At 34.5% G+C, this 24,073-nt stretch overlaps 1 protein-coding gene across 1 annotated transcript in view; it reads left to right on the forward strand.

Annotated features, from left to right (window-relative positions):
• Window positions 1-24,073, forward strand: part of MDGA2 (MAM domain containing glycosylphosphatidylinositol anchor 2) — a 778,807-nt gene that overhangs the window by 557,441 nt on the left and 197,293 nt on the right. The window contains 1 exon segment of the mRNA XM_041760034.1: window positions 18,036-18,365. Within this exon segment, the coding sequence (XP_041615968.1) occupies window positions 18,036-18,365 (330 nt within the window).

A 24,073-nucleotide genomic window follows, 5' to 3' on the forward strand; every position in this document is an offset into this window, starting at 1 on the left:
GCTTGGTGACCACAATTCCAAATGGAAAAATATCTCTACCTTTTAAGTAATGTGTTTGCATCCTATTTCTTTAAAAAAAAATCAAATCAAATTGCAATAATATATTCAGTAAGGCTTGGGGAAAATAAATAATAATATGAAAATAAGCTGTGTCTCCCACCAGATTTCATTTATAGAAAAATATTTTTTAAATTGATAGTTGCAAGTGGTTTTCTCTTTGTAGTAAAACTCTTCCAGAGTTTCTGTAGAAGAAAAATAATCTGGTCCCTTGTCCCCAGATAAACTAGTGGTGGTATAAATAGAACAGACATCTCTTCAGCCGAAATCATTGAATTAAACATAAGTGCAATATAAATCAAGCTATTTTTACTACTCGTGGTCTGTAGCATATTCAGTTTTGTTTTAGAATCATGTTTTCTTCCCCTGTATAATGACAGACCAGGTCCCTCTAATGACTAAATTATGTAAATGATACTCAGTAAGTATCTGTTTAATTGAATTAGACAGAATGTTAACCTTCACCTTTATATAGTTCCTTTATTCTGTTTTATTTAATTCCAGGTGGACTGTAAATAGAAATTATGAGAAAAACAACTGACCCAAATTATACAGTATTTGACAGCATTTGACAGCATTCATTTTTTTTTTTGTCAACACAACCTAAAACTACTTACTATCAGCATTATTATGGACATTTAGATCAAGTAAATATTAACTATAAAACCAAGTGCAAAGGGATAGATAGCTTGACTGTCTTTGTCATGAGACTTTATTATTAAAATAATGGTGTAAGAAATTATCTATATTTTCATATATGATTTGCCTGCATTCCAATATTATTTTGTGCCAGCTCCTATCTCAAGTAATATTTGGCATGAAGCTATACTTAATAAAAACAGAATTCCATGTTGATACATTCTGCTGTCTAAAAGGTCGAAGTAATGAAATTTCATCAATGCTTTGATTCTTCTCAATTTAGCAAACAGAAGCTTAGTTTCTTAGAGAATTAGTAGCTTGTTCATCTCAACCTATTAAGGATACCTTTTTTTTTTAATGACACCTTATCAATGTAATTTTTCCATCATTTATTTTACTAATTTGTGCCTTCTTTAAATGGCAAAAAAAAAAAAAAAAATCAGCCAAACAATCTACACATTATGGAGGATCCTTCATTTAAGGACTTATATGTCAAGTGAAGATTAAGTAACTGTCAGGAAGGTCTATTCATGGATCTCAAGTGCTGATCAAATATTAGTGACTACTTGTGGAACTACCATTAGAACACCTAAATAAATGATTCTAAGGTGTTACCTAAACCGATTGAGAAGGATGGTTAAGGTTAAGGTATAATAATGGCCATAGATACATTAAGAAATAGGAATGCAGAAGTCATATAATTGTCATGCTGAGTAATTAACATATTTTTTTCAAAACTTTACTTTTGAAAGATTATTTTATTAATTTTATTTCTCCAGAAAAATTATGAGATAATATAACTTTTATTTTAATAATTCCCCCTCAAATCTGAGAAAGAATTAATGGTGTATAAGTTGTGGGTTGTGCTGTACTAACATTTAAATTAGATTTATATTTTAAATATTTGATATGGATGTTTTCCTCTTATATGTTGCCATTCTAAGGAGTTTGTGTCTTCAATATTCAAAGCTAATTTAGGGTAAGCTTCTACTTATAAGTGAGCTTTACACTATACAGTTTCTGTGGGAGGTTCTCTTGGTTTGGCTGACTATTGAAGTATAGGACTCTGTAGTTAGCTGTCAGTATAGACTAGTTGCCTTGTGGTTACTTGTCAGGGATTGTGATCTCAAAGTTATTGCTGCTCCATTCCTTCAGAATTTTAATTCAGAATATCAAATATATGAAGAAGTTCATGTAGGGGTGTTTTTCAACTATTTCTTTAGGTCAGTAGTCCCCATCCATCTAATTCTCGTGAATCAGACTCTTTGCTGTAGCCTGAAAATGCACATCCCCAAACTGTACCGTAAGGTAACTTATTTGGAATCACAGGTGGATGTACTTCGACACTGGGACTCTAACATTTACTTTCAGTTAGGAACCACTAGCCTCACTGCACTCAAATCTGTCCCTATATTGACATATCCTATGTTGCCTCATCCCTCACATATTAAATCCCATTTGCTGAATTCCCCTTGGCCTGGTGTTTAAGCCTGTATAGAGCATTTTTTGATAAATAGCCTTCCAAAATTGTTCCCTGATTGTTTCAAGAAAATGTTCAAAGATACTGTTCATTAACCTGTACCCTTCATGTGATGATCATTCTGAGGAATAGTTATACTTTCCTTGTACAGCTGTTTTGTTTTTACTCAACAGAGACTATCAATTTTACAACTTGCCAAGTTTTCCTCATTGTTTTTGGCTGCTACAATGTTTAGTATATAATCTCTGGCTTGCTTCTATCAAATAAATATTAGAAGTTTATTGTATTTATTTTTCCTATCAGCTTCACTTTTGGCTTTGTCTTATTTTCCTAACTTGACTTTATCATTGCTTCTTGGGTTCTTATTGTTTTTACTGAAAGATGCAATATATTAAAGATAAATGTTGCAAGTCACTAAAATCCTTCTTAGAATATGGCAAGATATAAATAAATGAGCAGCTGCCTTTGACCACACATATATTGCAACCATACAAAGCCCCCCCCCCCAAAATGACTAAAAAATGAGAAACAACAAAAAATGAAAAAATAACAAAATATAACTATGAAAAAGGGAGAATACAACTGTATATGATAAAGCCCATGTACATCTTTGATTAAAGGGGTAGAGTAGCAAATTAGGAAAGGAGTAAATTTATTTCACTAAGTCTAGGACTAGTGAGAATAAGAGCTGACAGTTCTCAACAAAGAAAGTAGCAAAACTAAAAAGAAGCTGATACAAATTGAGAGTACGTGCTTCTCTATAGCCATTCATTGAAGAAAAAAGTCATCTTGTCATAAGCAGAAGATACCTCGTGTCTACCTATGCAGTTCAGTAAAGTAAATTGGTGGTGATAGGTTCTCAGATTTTCAAGAAAATGAAAAACTATGTTCTAATTTTATTTAAAAGGCAAAGATGTAAATGTAGTCACTGATACTGTAGTAGCATTGTATGATGATGATGTTTGTGATCATCATAGCATAACATATATAGAGAGATATTGAATCACTATGTTGTACACCTGAAACTAATGTGACATTGCATGTCAACTCTAAAAAAATTAAAAAGCAGGAATATATGTACTACATTTTAGAGTAAATACTTTTAAATAGCTTAATCTTTTAAAGTTGTGGCCTTAAAATGATGTATTTTAAGTTCTAAAAAAATTTTTTTTAATAAACCCAAAGTGTCTTCTCTGAGTTTCAAATTGAGTAAATTTTAACTTTGCTGCAAGGAAAGATGTTTATCTGTTTAACAAGAAAAGTGAATAGAATTGCATAGGATGTTCTGATAAGGAAATGTTTTCCAGATCAGCTAAATTTCAATTAATACTCTATTTGAATGAAATAAAACATATGAAGCTAATCTCCTATATGATCATCCAGGTCTAAGGAATGGATTCAGGAGAATTAATTTTGAGACAGTCTTTGGAATCATAGCTTCATAAAATTCTCATTGATTTGTTTCATGTGGACCTCCAAATAAAGGTGCCTGGTCCATCCAGTATGCTCTTAAATATGTATTTCTCTTATTAGATAATATTTACAGATAAGAGGATAAAAGGGGAATCAGTAAAGATGTTTTAAAATAGTGCTCATTGGTTAGCACATATAATATATATATATATATATACACACATACATGCATAGGTTGAAATTTGTCCTACTTTGATAAAACATGGCACCCTATTTCCAGCAGCCCCATTTATACATCTTCATATGCTCTGAGATTTCAGAGTCATACATTGGCACATATGTGTGGGAAATGTAAGAAAAAAAGGTATCATTTTAATTTCAAATGACAAGGAATTATAGACACCAGTGAAAAATGTGGCATGTGTTCTATTTTAGATTATTCCACATTTTTAGATTTTTGTTTAATTTTTCCAAAATGTCTGGAGAATTACCAATACAGAGAATCAGTAGTTTTCTTTCTTTCCCCTATTGTTTTTCAGAATGATGGATCAATTTGTTATAATTCAGTTAAGAAAATATTTGGCAACAAGATGTCATAAGATTTTGAGGATTAGCTCACAAAAGGCATATATGTATCAGGTGCCATCACTAATTGACATCTACTTGTATAAGAAGGATTAATCCATTTTCTGAAAAAATACTTTATTGATTAAAAGTTAGTTTCCTCACCTAATTTTATTTGCTAATTATTTCTTGTATTTTATATTGATATTTGATAATGATTTTTCCATTTTTGATGATTTTCAAAGGGTCATAATAATTCAATGTAGTTTAATATAAGAAGAGTAATCCAGAGATGTAAAACACAAATGACATTGTTGTCACTGGGGTTACCGATTTTAAATTTGTATGTATAAATAACAATAAATTAGTTGCTTTTTCAATTCATTTATCAAACAGCTTCTTAAAATAAAAAATAATTGACAAAATTAACTATATTTGTTCAGGTTAATATTAGGTAATATCAATTAATATGATAGCTACTTGGAAGTAGTGCCAGATATGTCTCCAATGGATGAAAAATTTTACATCTTTGTCTATCCGATTTGTTTCTTCCTATCACCAACCTAAGTCTAAGACTTGGAAGACAGAATGCTTAGGAAGACAGCGATATCACATATGTCTGTGTTCTGGAAGCTTGTAAGTCCAGAGAATACAAATTATTATGAAAACAACTTTGTGGAAGAGGATTTTCTGACATATATAGAAGAGTGACAACTGTTGTGTATAATTGCTTGAATCGGGGAAAGTATTATCAAAGTAATAACATTGGACCTGGGCTTAGGTGACTGCGTTAGACTTGTACGCATAGCATAGCAAAAATGCCCATACTAGATGAATGCAAGAGCGATGGCAAATTTGGGAGCCTGCAGGCAGCAAAAGACAAAGGAGAAAACATAATTTCTATAGAAGAAGGTGTCATTAATTGGGGAAGGGGGAATGGTTTTCAGATATTTCTTAAAGCAATTAGTTTTAAAGGCACAAAAGCTCTGAAGTGTTGCATCACATAGAAATCCAGCAGGTGATAAGAAGTAACCATAACTCAGAGAGGTTGGGCCAGGAGGTTTTCCTAAGATGGCATCTGTGCTAACTCAGAAACAATGGATATAAGAACAGTTGTGAAGTGATAGTGTAGACAGAGAAGAGAAATGAGGATCCCAGATTCAGGACAGAGGAAGTAGGAATAGAGTCGGTCTGGGAGTTAGAAACAAAAGATCATGACAAGTTATACATAGCAAATGCTGCAGGAGGGTGAGCTGAACTGCAGCTTCTGGGAACATACCTTCACTGGCAATTGTTAAAATTCTGGTACTGGGGGATCCCTGGGTGGCGCAGCGGTTTAGCGCCTGCCTTTGGCCCAGGGCACGATCCTGGAGACCCGGGATCGAATCTCACATCCGGCTCCCAGTGCATGGAGCCTGCTTCTCCCTCTGCCTGTGTCTCTGCCTCTCTCTCTCTGTGTGTGACTATCATAAATAAATTAAAAAAACTAAAAAAAAATTTAAAAAATTCTGGTACTGGTGGAAATCAAGACTAATTTGAAAGAGGTTAAGGGTGAATGATTTATATGTTAATGTTTTGACAATGAGAATGGGAAAGAAAGTAAACAAGAAGTGACTGCAGGGTATAAAGTTGAGGGAAGGCTTTCTGTATTATTTGATTGTTGTTGCTTTGGTTTAATTAATGAGGAGATTATGATCATGTTTATAGATCCATGGGAAGGATCTTGTTATGAGAGAGAATTTAAGAGAAAAACAGAGGAGCAAACAGAAGGTGTGTGATACTCCGTACAGAGCTGGGGCTGAGATCAAGAGCACAATTTAAGATGTTCAGCTTGAAAGAAGGACCAGACTTGTAACCTGAGAGACAGGAGGGGAATGGGAATGAATGGTTGAAATCACAGAGAAATACATTTTGTGGAATCAAAGTGATTTGCTAGAATTAATGAAAGTTGATTAGAAGCAATTGTTGGTAAAGTAAAAATCTCTGTTCCACATACTTATGATGGACTCCAACTCTCTGAAATGACTTTTCAGCATCTTCAACCTTTCTTCTCTTTTCCCCTAATTCTCAGGCCCTCCCTGCTTTCTCCATGGTAACTAGTTGTTTTGTTTGTTTTAAAGTATTCCCCTGCGTAAGAGGTAGTACTCTAAATCCCTGTCTTTATGGCACTGTAAATAAAATTTATTTCTGTGCTTTTCTCCACCACTAGTCTCTTTGTCTTTGTACCTTTGGCCGCAAGCCTTGCAATAGATAGATTGTGAATCAGGAAACATCGAATAGAAAGCAGCTTGTATCTACTGTTTGCTGTTTCTGGGTTAGCATCACCATACTCAGAGCTTCATGGTTCAATTTTATGGTCTCTATTTTTTTCCAGACTAGAGAGACTGAGTTAATTGCAGAAGATCACCTTTAATAATATTAGAACCCAGACAATCTGACCCTGGAATACTTACTTACTCTGCACTCTTTTTGACTCTCCAAGAGGTCATTGACACTCAGATGAAAGTTGATGGGCTATGAATTTCCCAATCCTGAATTATGAACATATTAATTCTTTAAGATTTTCTTTAAATGAGGGTTAGATTCACAACACTTTGAGAGTTAGAATTTCTTAAAGAATGATGACCTTAAGGTACTGAATATTGGTCATTCTTAATATCTTTATTAGTTTGTGAAGACATCTGTAGATCACTGGTTTTGTGACACTTTCCTCAGGCTTTACCTATGTTGAAAGGAAGTAGTTACATATAAAGTTGTGTGAGGTCAATTTAGATAATTTTGTTATCAATACTTACAGGAGGGATGACTGAGTGGCTCAGTGGTTGAGCATTGCCTTTGACGTGGGTGGTGATCCCCGGGTCCTGGGTTTAAATCCTGCATCAGGCTCCCTGCAGGGTGCCTGCCTCTCCCTCTGCCTATATCTGCCTCTCTCTCTCTCTGTCTCTTATGAATGAAAATTTAAAAAAAAAATCCTTACAGGAACTGTACCTTAATAATATTTCAGGTGTTATAATCAGAATAAACACTCTCTTGAGGGTCTTGTAAAGTTAAAAAAAAAGAAAGAAAGAAAGAAAGAAAGAAAGAAAGAAAGAAAGAAAGAAAGAAAGAAAGAAAGAGAAAAAGTTGAAAAAAATCCACTGTGGCCACTGTTAAGCATGTCCTTTAATAACTCTAATAACTCAGTCTTTCTGAATGAGCTGATGACCCCCCTTTTCTCTTCTGCCTTTGCATTTCTGGAGGATGGAAAGATAACTGTTGTCTAAGACAGTAGCTCTTAAACTTGAATTTACATCAGAATCACACAATGTACTTGTTAAAATGCAGATGGCTGTGTCCTATCCCAAAAAGTGCAGATTTAGTGTGAAATGGAGCCCCACCCCAAGAAGTATAGATTTAGTGTGAAGTGGACTTTTACCTCAGTTACCATAGATTCAGTGTGAGGTGGGACCCCACCCCTGGAAGTGTAGATCCAGTGTGAAGTGGAGTCCTACCTCAGTTACTGTAGTTTCCATATGAAGTAGAGTTCTACCCCAGGAAGTGTAGATTTAGTGTGAAGTGGGGCCTTACCACAGTTACTGTAGATTCAGTGTGAGGTGGGGCCCTACCCCAGGGATTGTAGATTCACTGTGAGATAGTACCCAAGAACTTGCATTTCCAACAGGTTCTCAGGTTATGCTATCATTGCTGGACTAGGGTCCATATTTGGAAAATTACTGTTCTAAACTACAGATGTCATATTTTCAATTTTCAATAGTAGTAATAATTTTAATGGATTACTGACCTTATCATCTCATCATTTCCTTTGAGAGTTCAGATCATCTCTTTCAACACAAAAGTCATTGTTTCTGGTAAATATATTCTAACACTGAACTGGTTTATATCCAACAACTTTGTAAGCAATGCAACAGTTGATTTAACATGGGGATATATTGCGAAACCATTTTTTTTTTCTTAAAGTGCTTAGCATGTTTCGTTCCTTAAAGGACTTTAACTGGATGCCAGTGCATGTAGCCCTCCCTATCTTGTCCTTCTCTTCAGGTATTCTGCTACCTACCTCTTCACAGAATCTGGCCCATCATTCAGCTTTTCTCCTTTCTAAGGTTATAGGAATCTTACTTCTGTATCATTTAACACTTAAAGTATATATTTTCATATCAACCTGAACGTGTACCGCCACCCCAACCACAATCTCTCTGGGTCATTCTCATAGAATATATTAAGCTTGTATTCACTCCTGCTGAACATTTACCAAGACAAATCTCTGGACTTTTCTTTGACTTTAACCTGAACCCTGTACATCTGGACTGTACTCCTTAGGTTCCTATATATAAAATTTCTGTAATTAAGTCACCTTGGGGGACAGAATGACAACTGGTCCTGTGATTACATTGTTATGATCACCACAGAATATGATTTAAAATTCTGCTTATTGTGTGTCTTGTTTATACAAGTTTGGAAGGTAAATTCCATTCATATCTTGAACCAGTAATCTTTTTTTTCTTTTTTTTTTTTTTGTTTATTTAAGAAGTTGGAGTATTTTTTTTAACTCACAGAAATTGTGCAATATGAAATTAGTATTTTCCTCCTTCCTTTTATTCCTGTAAAGAGCAGAGCCAATTTACAGACCAACTACCAACTGTATAGGCTGTAAAAACTCTTCTGCACCACCCTCAAAATGATAGTGTGCCACTTGCTTATATGCCACAATTTTCTCATTAAAAAGAGAATAAACTGTAATATGTATTTCTAAAATGTGCTTTAAAAAATTCTAAAGTAAGTAGGAAGTACTTTTTAAAAAGTGGATGTTAGGGATCCCTGGGTGGCGCAGCGGTTTGGCGCCTGCCTTTGGCCCAGGGCGCGATCCTGGAGACCCGGGATCGAATCCCACGTCGGGCTCCCGGTGCACGGAGCCTGCTTCTCCCTCTGCCTGTGTCTCTGCCTCTCTCTCTCTCTTTCTCTCTCTCTCTCTGTGTGTGTGACTAATAAATAAAAAAAAATAATAAAATAAAAAGTGGATGTTACACATTTCTCTTTATAACATATATTTGACTTAATTTAGAGCCTCATTCACACCTCATTTAGCATTCTTGTCATCTGCTAGTTAACCTGTAAATTCAGATACTTGTCCTATAGTCTAGTATCAGAAACTCTAGAACTACAGGGTATTGTAGATTAAACAGGGTTTACCACTTTGGAGAAAGCATACCTCTATAAAGGAATTAAATTAACTTCTGTAATCCTCAAATGCACTTTTACTCACATGACATTTCATCTTTGAAGAACATACCATGTGTGTTTGTGTGTGTGTTATAACCATAAGCATTATTTTCTTGGTGTTTGAAACTTTGCAACAGTGACTTCTAAATTAATCCTACTTTCATCTATTTCAGTAATGCTTGCAACTACATCTATTGGTCTGAAAGAAAAATTGCTTCAGACATGTTATAAAACAATAAGGAAGACTGTATTCAAGACTATTGGAACAGGGGTCAAGACTACTAGAATAGAGGAGATAAATTAAACTCAACTCCACTGAAACAAAAGGTGGAAGGATTCTTAAATGTTGGAGTAAACTACTGGACAAGTACTGGAAGGTATTAGGAAGGAGGATGGTCAAAGGGATTAAAACATTTGTGCATCTAAGTGGTCCTTTCAGTTTTCAAAGTTAGGCTCCCACCCTCCTATAGAGACTGGGAGATAGCTGCACTATCTTATTCAGTGATAACTGTTTAAAGAGATGGCTCCCAGATCTTTGAGAAGGACAAACGTCACAAGACATTCTGGCTTGTAGAAGATTTATGTCTCAAAGGGGCAGAGAAAGAATTTACTACTGCAAGTTTTCTAAAAGTAAATGCTCTAAGAAAAGGGAAGTCAGGGGCCTAGAGTTTGGAAGAAACCTGTATAATAGTTGGTCATGCTGAGAGGAATGCTTAGTTGGTCTCCTCAATGGTATTGACTCTTCAAATTCTCACAGGGCAGGAGAAGATAGTTTAGATAATTTATATTAATTCCTAGAGAAAACAGATACTTTTTTCATTTGGTCATTTGATATATCTAGGTTCTTTTTCTTGCTCTTTAACATTAAAATTAAAGAATAGGGATCCCTGGGTGGCGCAGCGGTTTGGCGCCTGCCTTTGGCCCCAGGGCGCGATCCTGGAGACCCGGGATCGAATCCCACGTCGGGCTCCCGGTGCATGGAGCCTGCTTCTCCCTCTGCCTGTGTCTCTGTCTCTCTCTCTCTCTCTGTGACTATCATAAATAAATAAAAATTAAAAAAAAATAAAATTAAATTAAAGAATATATGTAAATGGCTTAACCATTGTTTTAATTTAAACTGAAATGTGCATGCATCTGGTTGCAATATTTTGTGTATCAAGAAACAAAACAAACAATAATCTCATGTCACCAAACATGGGCAGAAAAATGGAAGGTAGACAATTAAGGAAAGCATCTGTGGTCTACAATTATGGCAAACCATGATATAAAAATTCTTTCGTTCTCAACAAAAACTGACTTTACAACTATATAAGAATAATAAAATCCAAATGAACTAAAGAACTAGAGAATATGTCATGAAAAATGTGGTGCAGAGGAGCAAAGCCACCTGATTTATTTTCATAAATATTATCTCATATTTTACCAGTCATAGAAACCAATATAAAATAGATTTTTGAGAGGGAAGAAAGAATCAATAATGTAAAGTTATATGAAGTACACAATGTAAGTGTTATATAAAAATGGAAGAGAACTGGAAAAAAATCATCATGTTAATTGGTTAAGAAGTTATTGCTAACCTTCAAGTCTTCAATGCAGTAATAGCATCAGTGAAAGCCAGTGTGAACTGGCCAGCTGAATGAGTGCAAGTTGAAACAGTGGGAGTAACTGATGCTTCATGTTTGTTTGTTTTTCAAGAAATATGTCACAAATAGTTTGAAAGACTATTGGGGTTAAGAGAAGTGTTCTAAATTTAGATGTAACCTAAATAACTTTCTACTCAAAGAGTAAATAGCATACTGAAAGGAAACTATTGAAATTTCAAGAGCAAGTGGATAACCAAAAGAATACCAGGCATTGGGGTAGTGAGAGGGGTTGACAGACGGGCAGAATGAGTTTAGAAAGGAAAAGGGCCACAGCTTTGAGACGGAAAATAAGGAAAACCAGAAAAGTAAAGAAAGATTTTTAGTTTCAGTTAGTCTCATTATTTTCATCCAGGTTTCACTGCTACGTGATCGATTCCATAAATATTAAAGATGTACTATTTTCAAAAGGACTTCAAAGGAACTATATTTAGCACAGGCCTTTCAAAGCTGCAGTTCATGTTATAGCTGTTTCTAGTCCTGAGTCTTTAAAAAACTAACAAAAAATATAATTCACCCTGGACACATTCTTATTTCTCATAGCAAACAGGTATTATTATATTGATAGGAAAGGCGAACTCGAACTACCTGCTAATTTGTGACATCAAAGGGAGGTAAGTTGTGCTGCTTAATATTCTCCTATTCAGATAACGGGTGTGAAAACATCGTGCCATGTCAAATACCATTTATATAGTAATAGCTATATTATATAAGTATTTGTGTTTATTTAGGACATTACATAGGCATTTTGATAGTTTATTAATAATTTAGGGATGAAATGATAAGAATGACAAAATCATAATGATGATGATATTATTATTTTAGTCTCCTTCTTTCCCCTTTTCTCAAGGAAGGGTTTATACCAAAAAGCAGAATTTGTACCTGTCTAAAGGATCCTTTCTTATTTAATTTCTACCCAAAATACTTACCTGCAGTAATTGTATTGAGCAAGGACATTTAAAAGACAATTAAAATTCAACCATACTTTGTGTAAACAATTTGAATGATTAGCTATAATAATTAGTTTCGAGTAAATTCATAAAATAGAGCCTTGATACTTCAAAATTAAATAGAACCCCAACTTCCTTCCAGCATTTAATTTTGTATTCAAATGATCAGGGGTGCTATTTTAAAGTACTTTCAGGAAGTGGGTGTAATGATTTTGTTGCTGTTCTTGCATTATGAACTTTCATTCAGACTACAGATTGGCAATTGGAGTTGTTAAATAAAGGGAAATGAGTATACGAATACTTAAAAATATATACAAAAATAAAGGTCTCCCCACTTCTATCCACCCTCTAGAAGCTTTACTTCTAATAACATTTAAGTGCTTTTTTATATCAACGTAAAGTGTAAATAATAAGTAAATATTGTTATTACCTCAGGCAACTGAGCTAGATCAAGTCTTACTAATTTATACCAATAATTGCAAATTGTATAGAAGCTAATACACTTAATTCCTTTTTAATGCTATTTTCATATTCTAAAATGTGCATTTCCAAAATAGGAACAAACTGATATATTACATTTTTTAAAAAACGCTAGTTGACTGGGAAAGGAAAGGGATGACACAATGCTGTTGGTGCAGATAGGTTTATGATATGGCTCTGAAATATGTTTTTTAACTTCAACGTTCCATTAAATATCTGAGTTCAACGTTCCATTAAATATCTGAGTTCTATCTAAATATCTGAACATCTGAGTTCAAAGATATTTCCTTCCCTTTAGTTTTGCAGTTATAAGTTTTATTTTCACAAAGAGTCTAGTCTTGTCAATTATTTTGTGATGCTTTTAATGGAAATTCCTGAAACATCAAGAATGGAATCTAATTTTAGAGTCTTCTTAGTGATTCTCATCAATTGATAGATTCTCTTACTTTATTCTGTGAGACAATGGTTCTGAAAGATACTACACAAATAAAAGTTTTTAAAAATATGTATTATGAGCCCCTCTAGGGGTATTGCAGTGTGCATGTTAACATGTTTAAAGCTCTGAAAAGTTCTGCAGGAAAGCACACTTTTATTCATATAGTCAGTCCCCAAATTTTATTTGTTCTGCTTTCTTTTAGCATGATCCCTTCTGATGTTTTTCTGAAATAAGTTTCGGCAAATACTTTTTCAGATAATAAAACTGTGCTTAGATGTCACTTTTTATCAATCTTTCATCTCTCCTTAGAAATGATCATCAACTGAGCTGTAAAGCATGTAAACAGGCCCTTTTGCATGAAATTCCTTACAAAGGAGGAATGAGTAACAGCTATTACATTTAATACACTTCCCTGACACATTATATGATTAGGATACATAACTAGCTAGTCAGGGGACATGATGGAATGAGGTCTCCTGAGTCTTTCTGTACAGAATCCTCTTCCTTACATATATTTCTATATTAATACTGTTTATTCATCAAGTATTTTTCTGCTCCACAACAATATACCTGAACCTTAGAGGACATCAAATCTCTTCTTCTTTCTCTATCCTATTCCTCATGCCCCTATGCATCTCAGAACACAGGACTACCAAACAAAAAAGAGTTAACATGGACATAATGGACTGAATGGAAATGATTGGAATTTGTAAAGTTAATGCTTTGAAATGTCAACTTTAATTAAATTTGACAAAAGCTCTTGAATACCAACTCTATCAAGGAAGCAGCTTCAAAATTTGGGACAATAAAGAATGAGGCATGGCCTCATTCCCTAGGTGTTCACAGTCTCCTTGAAGAGAAAGACTGGCATCTAATTATATTTGGGCAAATTGTATATACTATCATTTACTATTTCTTAAGTTGCTTTGCTGATGTAATTTATTTCCAACTGTTTATTCAATTGACATTATGTGGGACTGGCAAATACTCATTTTACACTTCAATATTCTTATTGTCTTTAATAAATAGAAAATCAATTTTTTATTTGTCTACTATAAATGATCTCTAGATCCCTCTCTCTCAGCAAGATTTTGCCACTTTTTTTGTTGTTCAGAATCCTACTGATATTATAAGAATTGATATACTTGGAGAGTTTTAGCTAATTTAACCCCTTAGAAGAGTGGGCATTGGTCACTCTGTCTCATCATACTTCTAAAAGAGATTCTTAGCCAAGGTTAAAAAGCTGACACTTGATATTTCATATCTGCAAAAAGATGCTTCCTCATTAAAATTTAAAACATTTAAAAAAAATTTAAAACATTTTTAATGCCATTTAACTTAATGTCACTTTGTTCTGTCTACAAATTGTATTTTGTTATGGAACTTCTATGTGCTGTATACTTGTGGAACATTTGACAATCAATCAGTGTATTTCATAATTTTAAGTCTATAGTTACAGGCAAGATACAATCTCATGGCCTCCTCTTTGTCTTCATCTGCATTGCACTTATATTCCTGGGAGCCACAAGGCATAGACTTCTCCAAAGCCAGTAGTCTCTTACTCAAACATAAACTCAAGAAGTAATCTAATTTTAAATAATGGAAGTCTTCTTCAGAACTGTAGACATTTGTAGGTAAAAGTACACTTTCTCCTCTAGGGAGAGGTCAGCAGCAAGAACCACCCAGATCTCTGCACTGGCCTTGCCTTAATATTCTGGTTTCATTCTATTCACAGAGTACCTACCTGTGAGTGCAATAAGAGTATCTATCCTCATGAGTAACTTGTCAAAAGTGAACATCAGACAAGTTTGTATTCAGTTCTTAGAATATTAAAAAACCCTGGCTATGGGTTATATGGCAATGTTTCTAAACTGATTATCCAAAATAGAGGCCCAGCTTGATCCCAGTTCTTTACATGAACTGGCAGACGGAACAAGTACTTTTTGAGGTTCATCCATCACAATTTATGATACATTAAGCTAAATCTAATGTTCTCTCAGGCTGGTGTTAGGGGATTTTCAATAGTCAGACTAAGAAATTGCATTTGGGGAAAGGGATTTCTCCTTTCTTTTTCAGTAGAATTTCTTTAGTTCTATAGAGTCTTGTTATATCTATTGGATCCTTGTTATATTCTGGTACTAATCGCAGATTGATTTTAAGCATTTGAAATCTTAACTGGTTAGCCGGAAATGACTTTAAATTAACATCGCCTGAACTACTGTAAATTGTTCACTGGAAAAGAGAGTGTTTAATTATAAACGAAGGAACCTGCTTCCCAGTCGATTAACTATATTAAACACTTTATATTTTCAAAGCTCTACTCTATTGCTAATAAGCTATTTCTCACAATGGGTCTCAGAGGGAGCCTAATACCATCACCTCGTATTTTTATAAATGATGCACTTGACCCATAAAAATTAGATTGCCTGTATTGGACTACATAGAAATGAAAAACTAGAATTAGGTTTCAAGATCTTAATGTACCTGTGCTTAGTTGACAGAGACATGCTTTTAGTTTTCTGAGCAGCCAGAGTTAGAAAATCAAATAAACTTAACTGTCTATTGTTACCAGAGATGAGCACACGTTACGAGCACGCGTGCACATTTGTGTGTATGCATGCTTACAGACACACAGTATTTCTTTTTCCTTAGAACGTTTCTGTTCTGTATGCAAAAGTAGGTATTCTGTTATGCTGTAACAAAATAAATTGAGTTGGCTTTCCAGCCAACTGATCCATGCTATTTCTTCTGATGTTCCTTAATTTTTAGCCCACCTGCTAGACTGACTTATCCGTTTTTTCCTTTTAGAATCTGTCATTTGCAAGACTAATGCGAATGATACTGGCCAAGTTGTAGAGGGTCTGATACTGAGAAAAACAAATATTTGTAGCAGTGAGTTCATTTTAAAAGTTCACTTGATTATATTGTTTTTATCAAAACATATAGTTGTATATCATATTGAATTTTATTTATTGATTATTAGATTTATAATCTTTAACATTTTTTACATTGGATTTTAAATGTTATTTTCCATGAATAAAACAGTTTGTTACACAGAACATAAATTGTGATTTTATGTTTTTATTTTTTAAATCCATGGCTTTTGGATTATTTTGTTCTTTCTATCTAACTAATCTAATCAGTTTGTAGTTCTCTCAATGGCCATATCAGTTTAATATGTGACTATGCAGGGATCAGAACTAGACAACAGTAACTGCTTAGTAAATAAATGTCACTGAAACAGAATTTTTTGTTGTGTTTGTATAAGGCCACCAACATAATTCTGGAATGAAATTTATTCTAAATATACCTCCATATGAAGCTATTAATAATTATATACTTAAAAACTAGGGGCAGCCCAGGTGGCTCAGCGGTTTAGCGTCACCTTTTAGCGTCGCCTTCAGCCCAGGGCCTAATCTCAGAGACCCAGAATCGAGTTCCACGTCAGGCTCCCTGCATGGAGCCTGCTTCTCCCTCTGCCTGTGTCCCTCCCCGCCGCCCTGTGTGTCTCTCATGAATAGACAAAATTAAAAAAAAAAAAAAAACTAAAATTAAGAATTGTCTGTTTAAAATTTTTATTTAGGCATAAATTTTTCTATAGAAACAGAGTGTGGTTTCCCTAGACATGAGTATCATAAATGTCACATGGATAAATTGGACTATAATCTATAAGTACACAATTTGCTGTACCAATCATGAAGGTAAGGGTTATGTCTGCTTTGTTCATCTCATGTAATAAGAGCCACATCTAGTACCTAGTGGTGAATAGGAGCCCTATAATTTTTTTCTTGAAGAAATAAAAAGATATAAACATCATTTTTGATATTCATTTATCTCTTCTCACTAAGATGCAAACAAAAAAAAGCAAACAAAAATACTTGCAGCTGACGAATAAAAAAATTAAAAGCAAAATTTTTAAAGATTAGAACTGTATTAATCTCTAATGCATTCTTACACAGTTCTGCAGATCTCCATGGTATTTCCTGACCTTTATGAATGAGCTAGGGAAAACTCAGGGAAGGTTACCCAGAATGCAGTTAGAAGGCCTCCAATATTTGTGGGTCTTCTAAATTCACATCATTTTGCTGCTGTCGCTTATATATGGTTTAATGGTAAAAAGCGGATGGACAATATTTTATTCTGCTAATTATGTTGCAGTGCATATTCTACATATTGTCATACAGAGTTACAAAGTAATATTAAGAGAGAGGGAAGTGGGTAGGATGTTAGTAAGGAGAAGAATGTGTGTATAAGAATCACTGCCAGAAAAAGGAGCAAACCCTATTCTTTATTGGATCCCACAGTATCATTCAAAGTTCAGAAGTGGAGCCCTTAGAAGACAGTAGCTGCTTCCCAAGAAGCCTCTGGTAATCTTCACTACTGCCACAGGTTGTGAGAACAATCCTGACCTTGCACCCAGAAAGCTCTACTGTTAGGATACAAACACAGCATGTTTTCCAAACCATCTGCTGAGAGTTTCTTCTGGCCATCTGCAGGAGAGAGCCAGCAAACAGTTTCAACTGGAAACATCTATGTATGGTGAAATAGAACAGTCATAGCAAATGTTTTGAAAACAGTTTTTTTTTTCAATTCAGATTATTTCAGTATATAAAAATGTATTATGAACGTGAACCAACTCAATTCTTACCAAACTAGTTTTGATCAGCAGGTAGATACAATCTTAGAAGAATTTTCTTTAATCTAACATTTGTGCAATATTTGAGTTGTCTGGGAAATTGTTCCATAATTAAGGGATGGCATAGATATTGAATTGGGCTTAATGATCCACATTATTTTTAACTCTAATACCTAATGATGTTATACAAATAAGTTACATCATTTTTTCAAAATTCAATGGCAACCGATTTAAGTATCACATATAGACTTAAAGCATCCTTTCTATCACTGGAAAATATTATCCAATTCATAAAAATCATGTTTAGTGTCTCTAACTGACTTAGGCCTTCAGATACTTCCAGATTATTTAAAAGAGGTTTACTAACATGTTAGCACACTACTTGGAAATAATAAAGAAACATATATACATTTTATTTTATTTTGTTTTACTTTATTTCAGCTCAGAGATTATTACCTAAAGTGAATGAATCCTTAACATTATGGAAGTAACACTAACTATTTATGGAATTTTTATGTTTTAGCATTAAAAAAAGGACGATTTTGGATCACACCAGATCCTTATCACAAAGATGACAACATCCAGATTGGGCGTGAGGTGAAAATATCTTGCCAAGTAGAAGCTGTTCCTTCTGAGGAGTTAACATTTAGTTGGTTTAAAAATGGTCGTCCATTAAGAAGTTCTGAGAGGATGGTTATTACACAGACTGATCCTGATGTCTCTCCGGGAACGACAAACTTGGACATCATTGATTTAAAATTCACGGATTTTGGGACATACACATGTGTAGCGTCTCTGAAGGGAGGAGGAATATCTGATATCAGTATTGATGTTAATATATCCAGCAGCACAGGTAAGAAGCATGTTTGTGATGCAAAAGATGTTTGCATTGAGAATAATTTCTTTACGTTTAGCAAACAAAAGTCTTCAGCCAAGCTAAGGTCATTCTTATTCTTAAAGTTTCATACAACCAAATCCTAACGTTCTGAATGCCCGATAAATATCATATTAAAAGACACTGTTATTTCTATTTGGATTTAGATTTACCTGAGGTTTTACAGAAATAGTGCAAATAAAATTGATACTTTGACTATGATAGGTATAGGCTCCCGGATTAAATGACAGATTTTTTAAATTGCTAGGAACCCTCTGTAGACTCTAAAATTATATTAATTAATAAAGTCAAGCAGCAAATGCCTAAAAAGCTAAGGCAAATTTTGGAAATGTTAAACAAACAAAATGTTTAGTTCTAAGAAGAAAATACTGAGAGATAATTTAAAAGTATTCAAGTATAAGATTTATAAGAAATGTATTTTCCAGCAATAAAGGTGTTAAATTTGTAATCATGTGATTTTTTTTGAAGAATGTGATGATAGAATCTCTTCACAGTGAGAATGGTTAAATGAAAAAGTGTGTTGGAGTGAAATTCCTTCTTTTAAAGTTAGAAGTGAAAAATGTTATCTATTTTCCCTCAATGAAATATACATCTGTCAATGAGGTAAGTTCTAGGATTATGGTATGGGACGACACACTGGCTTACCTCTTAGGATATTTTAAAATCCTGTGACCCATGAACTACAATCAGTATGCATCCGGACAACACCAAAGTAGCTTTATTTGTGATGCCAGCTTGTTACCAAACTGAATTTCAATTTAGGATTTTTATATAATTCTAGGGTGAATACTATGTGTTGAGAGCACAAATGTAGCTGGCAGACATACTGTTTTGAGAACACTTAAACTGCTTTTCCTTTCCAGTCAGGTGGCATTTTGACTCTCGTACGGTAACAGATTGACCTTTGATTTTGTGTTGTCTCATGATTCTAAATTGCAATGCACACTAGATTGATTTTACTCCATCAGGGATATAGGTCCATTCTTCAGGCTGACAAAATGTGCTTACTCTTCACCATTCTGCATTATTTCCACGAGATGTTACATTTTTTATCAGCTACAGTTAATGTATAAGGAGATTAGAGTGATGAAAGTTACTTGTGTTTGGACAGATATCCCTTTCTAGGAAAAAAATAACTATTTTAATAATAACTATCATCTAACCTTTATTTCCAAATTGGTTCTAGCACTAGGAGATAGATTCATTTTAAGACATCTAATAGAGAGCTGTTGATATGCGTGGTCATCATTAGTTGAAGTTTTCATTCAGTCAACAAATACCCATTGGTTGCCTACAATAATGTGCTAGGTGACATCCAACAGTGATATTTCCTATAAGAGTGAGAACATTATCTGTCTTATTTATGAGTGATGATTTTCCAGAATTATGAGCATTGCTTTTTTTGTTTGCATGTTTTTGTTTGCTTGTTGTTATTGTTTCAGAATCAGTAACACAAACCCAGATCCAAAGAATCCATGCTGCTTTCTAGACAGACTTGTCTAATAGTAGCGCTATTCATACAACATTACACAAATGAAAGAGGGAGTGTGGAATGGGCAGAAGAAAGGAGCATTATATAATATCTACAAAATTAGTTCTAACATTTATTTTTAATTATACTACTTACCTATTTCAAACTATGCACTGTAAATGGCAGAGAAGATAACTAGCATTGATTCATGAACTTTCTAAAAATCCTAAAAGAAAAATGCCAAAAGATGATCAGAAAAGCAAAAAATATTCGAGAAATGCTTCTTAGTAATAAAAGTTTACTTATAATGAGTAAAATTTCTTAAGCAGTTATTATTTTGTCTGGTTACCAAAAGTAGGTAGAGATAAAGGAGATATATGAAGTCCTCTTTCAAAGCATTCCCGTTCACTGTCGCCCACCGTCACAGGCCGACTTGGTTATTCCCATCTCCTCCTGGGAGTGGAAGCTCCCTGAAGGCTGGGTCTTTGTCAGTATTGCTCATTGTTGCAACCCCAGCATCTGAAACAATACAGAGTACTTTGCAGGTACTCAAAAAAAAAATTGTTAAATAAAGAAATGAGCTAATTTGTTCCCATAGCTTCTAGGTTTTCTTTCCTCCCATTTCCTCTGAAAGATAGGCATTTGATCTGTTTCTTCCCACTCTTGTAATTCCCTACTGACTTAAAGAAAAGTTATTCAGTACACCGATCTATACTGTGATTTAAGCTATTATCACTCTTAGGGGCAGGATGGCTCCATGATTTGTGGTGTCTGGTGAAAATATAAAGCAGATCCCTTGTTCAGAACTTGCAAAGAATTCCATGATCCCACCATTCAAGGCATTAATTTATGCACAGGGCCCTTTGAAGTGAGGCTGCACAGGTGGGGCATGGTCATGGGGCTGGGGATTGTATTTTGATAGAAAGGCCTGCAGAAGATGATGTTTAACTGAAGCATATTCTTTTTTTTTAATATTTTATTTATTCATGAGAGACACAGAGAGAGAGAGCGAGAGGTAGAGACGCAGGCAGAGGAAGAAGCAGGCTCCATGCAGGGAGCCCGACGTGGGACTCGATCCAGGGACTCCAGGATCATGCCCTGGGCTGAAGGCAGGCATTAAACCACTGAGCCACCCAGGCGTCCCTAACCAAAGCATAATCTATCTTTATGCCAAAACCAGCTTTGATGTTCTATTTTGATTACAATAGAATGGAATACCAGATTACAGTATAAAGATTTATAGATCTGAGATTGTGCGATTCAATTGGTATCTAAAGAATTATTTTTATCCTCACATAGTAAAAGACTACACTAAAGCAGTGATTTAACATGAAATATAGAGATATTCCTGGGGGTAGAGTTTGAGCAGTGAAAATGAACAAGCTATAGCATGGAGGAAAATCTTAGAATATATTAATTCTATGAACCACACAGGATTCAGAGGAAATTCCCTTAGATTGGGTGAGTAACGTCAAAGAGAAGGAAACTGCTGTTAAGATATAAGTCAATATGTGGGGACCTCTTAGATTCTGGATTTTGCTAGTAATATTAGTAGTAGTTTAGGGAATTTAGGATTGATCAAATAGTGATTTTCTTGTGTGTTAGACATTTTCTATTATATTAAATGTAAGCTATTCAGTGTGACAATTTAAACTTAAAAAAAAAAAGCCCTAAATCTTTTGTTTGTCATACAAATTCTTAACACTGAATTCTAATTTCCACTGTGTTTAAACGACATATATGAAATGTATTAAGATGAGGATGAGGTCCCATAAGGCACTTCTGCCTAATACAGTTAGGAAACCTTTTTAAAAAAATTATTATTTATTTGTTTATTTACTTATTTATTTATTCATGAGAGACGAGAGAGAGAGAGAGAGAGAGAGAGAGAGAGAGAGGCAGAGACACAGGCAGAGGGAGAAGCAGGCTCCATGCAGGGAGCCTGACGTGGGACTCCAGCCCAGAATCCCAGGATCACGCCCTGAGCCAAAGACAGACGCTCAACCGCTGAGTCACCCAGGCATCCCAGGAAACCATTTTTTTTTAAATGACATTTTTTAGACCATTTTTTTTAAACCACATCTCTAAATATGCTTTTGAGGACTTTTAAAATAGAAATATAAAATATCGGGCAGCCTGGGTGGCTCAGCAGTTTAGTGCTGCCTTCGGCCCAGGGCATGATCCTGGAGACCCAAGATCGACTCCCACATGTGGCTCCCTGCATGGAGCCTGCTTTTCCCTCTGCCTGTGTCTCTGCCTCTCTCTCTCTCTCTCTCTGTGTCTCATGAATAAATAAATAAAATCTTAAAAAAAGAGAGAAAATATCTCAGGAAGGTAAGTCCTAGTTTACAGAATTATTAATATTTTTAAAAGATAATGATTTGATTTTAGAAAAAATGAAGAGAAAGGCTACATGTATTTTGGAGTTCACCTCATGCATTTAATTGAATAATAAAAGCTATGGTACATAATGATAGATTATATCTTATTGTCACAATTCAACATTAGAAGCTTTTTTCTCACTCTATAAACATTCAGATTATTATAAGCATTTGTTGTTCTGTCTATTCAAAATCCATATTTCTGGCAGATTCTTCTATGGCATCATAGCTTTGTTTCTGGCTCCATGTCATGTGGTGACGGACGAACGAGTTTGCTCTTAAGGACCTTACTAAGTTTTCAAATTACCTAATTATCAGATTATTTAGAAAGTAGGCACGATATACAGTGGGAAGGAAGCTGTATTTACATTTAATCAGATTTGTTTAGGAATTCTGAATGCTTCCTCAATATTGGCCCAGGAACATTTCAGAGGAAAATGACATTTGAGTTAAATCTTGATGAACATAGCATTGTGAAAGTGGCAGTGGAGGGAGGGTACAGTTGGCAAAATACACAGGATGAAGGAAGTCCCAGGAATCTTACATGATTCTCAATGTTCTGCTTTTACTATAGGATTAGTATTGATATCAATATAAGCAAGTTATGTTGGCTTATTTCAATTTTATTAGTATCATTACTGAGAATATATTTTATCTTGCTAGCCTGCAGAACTTTAAAAACCACATTGCAGAAACTGAAGATGACTACAGTAATTTAGTTTCAGTTAATTAATTAATTAACTTACAGTAACTTATCAGTTGTAAGTAAATATACTGAAGTTTTCATTGTTACAATTCAATTTTGTAAAATGAAAATCTTCCACATACTTGCCGGAAAATGCATGCGAATTTTAGCCTAAAATTTCAGCATCAGTTAAAATCAACCCTTAAAATATTTTCACTTGATTGTTACTCATTTGAACAACTATAATTGTTATCATAGATATTTAATTTTCAGAAGGTTTGCCGAAAAATATTCCATTGCTTCCTCCAGTGTTGCTCTGTGGCAGAGTCCTTGGCTTGCATGTACTCTACTCCTCTGCATGACCTGACAGACTTGTAGGTTTATAGGAAACTCAGAAGCATCTGCATCATGGTAGAAAATACAAACAGTGAGACTGGTGCTCTGTGGAATTTCTGAAATGAGACATCTGGTGGGCAAATAGAGCAGAAGATTCAATACAGATTTGATGATTTTTTTTCCTCCCTTGTTAGAATACAGAAGTATTTTGTATAGCAGAAAATTGAACTAGATTTAGGGGATTAAACCAGAAGAGGCAGCAACATAAACATAGGTGCTGAGAGGTGACCAACTGAGAAAATCAGTTTGAAATCTTAGCTTTGCTGCTGTGTACCTGACTGGTTACTATAATTATGATGGTTAGCAAATGTCTGTACAAGTATTTACATCGGTGAAATGAAAGTTCTCGTAGGGACATGATACACAACTAATAAGAATAGTTAATGAGCTGGAAGGCAAAAGAAAAATGATTAAGTCTGGTTCGCTGATTGCTTTTTTGCCCTTTTCCAGTTAAGGAAGAATAGCAACTCATAAAATTCTGCTGATTAAAACTGAAGTTCTGTAGGATGACTATAGTGAATGATAGATCCTTTTATGTAACAGGAAGCCGTAAGAAAGACCAGCACATGTAAGATCTGACAGTGCTTTGATCAGAGGAAGCTTCCATGCATTCAAGAGTTATGTAATTGCTTCCTAAGTTACTGGACCCAGAAAAATTCATTTTCTTCCTTGACTCCAAAATTATGAAGTTTAATCCATAACTTCTAAATTAATGGTGAAGAACAGAGGCCAG

This window comes from Vulpes lagopus, chromosome 6 (assembly GCF_018345385.1).
Source record: "Vulpes lagopus strain Blue_001 chromosome 6, ASM1834538v1, whole genome shotgun sequence".
In the NCBI taxonomy this organism is placed as follows: domain Eukaryota; kingdom Metazoa; phylum Chordata; class Mammalia; order Carnivora; family Canidae; genus Vulpes; species Vulpes lagopus.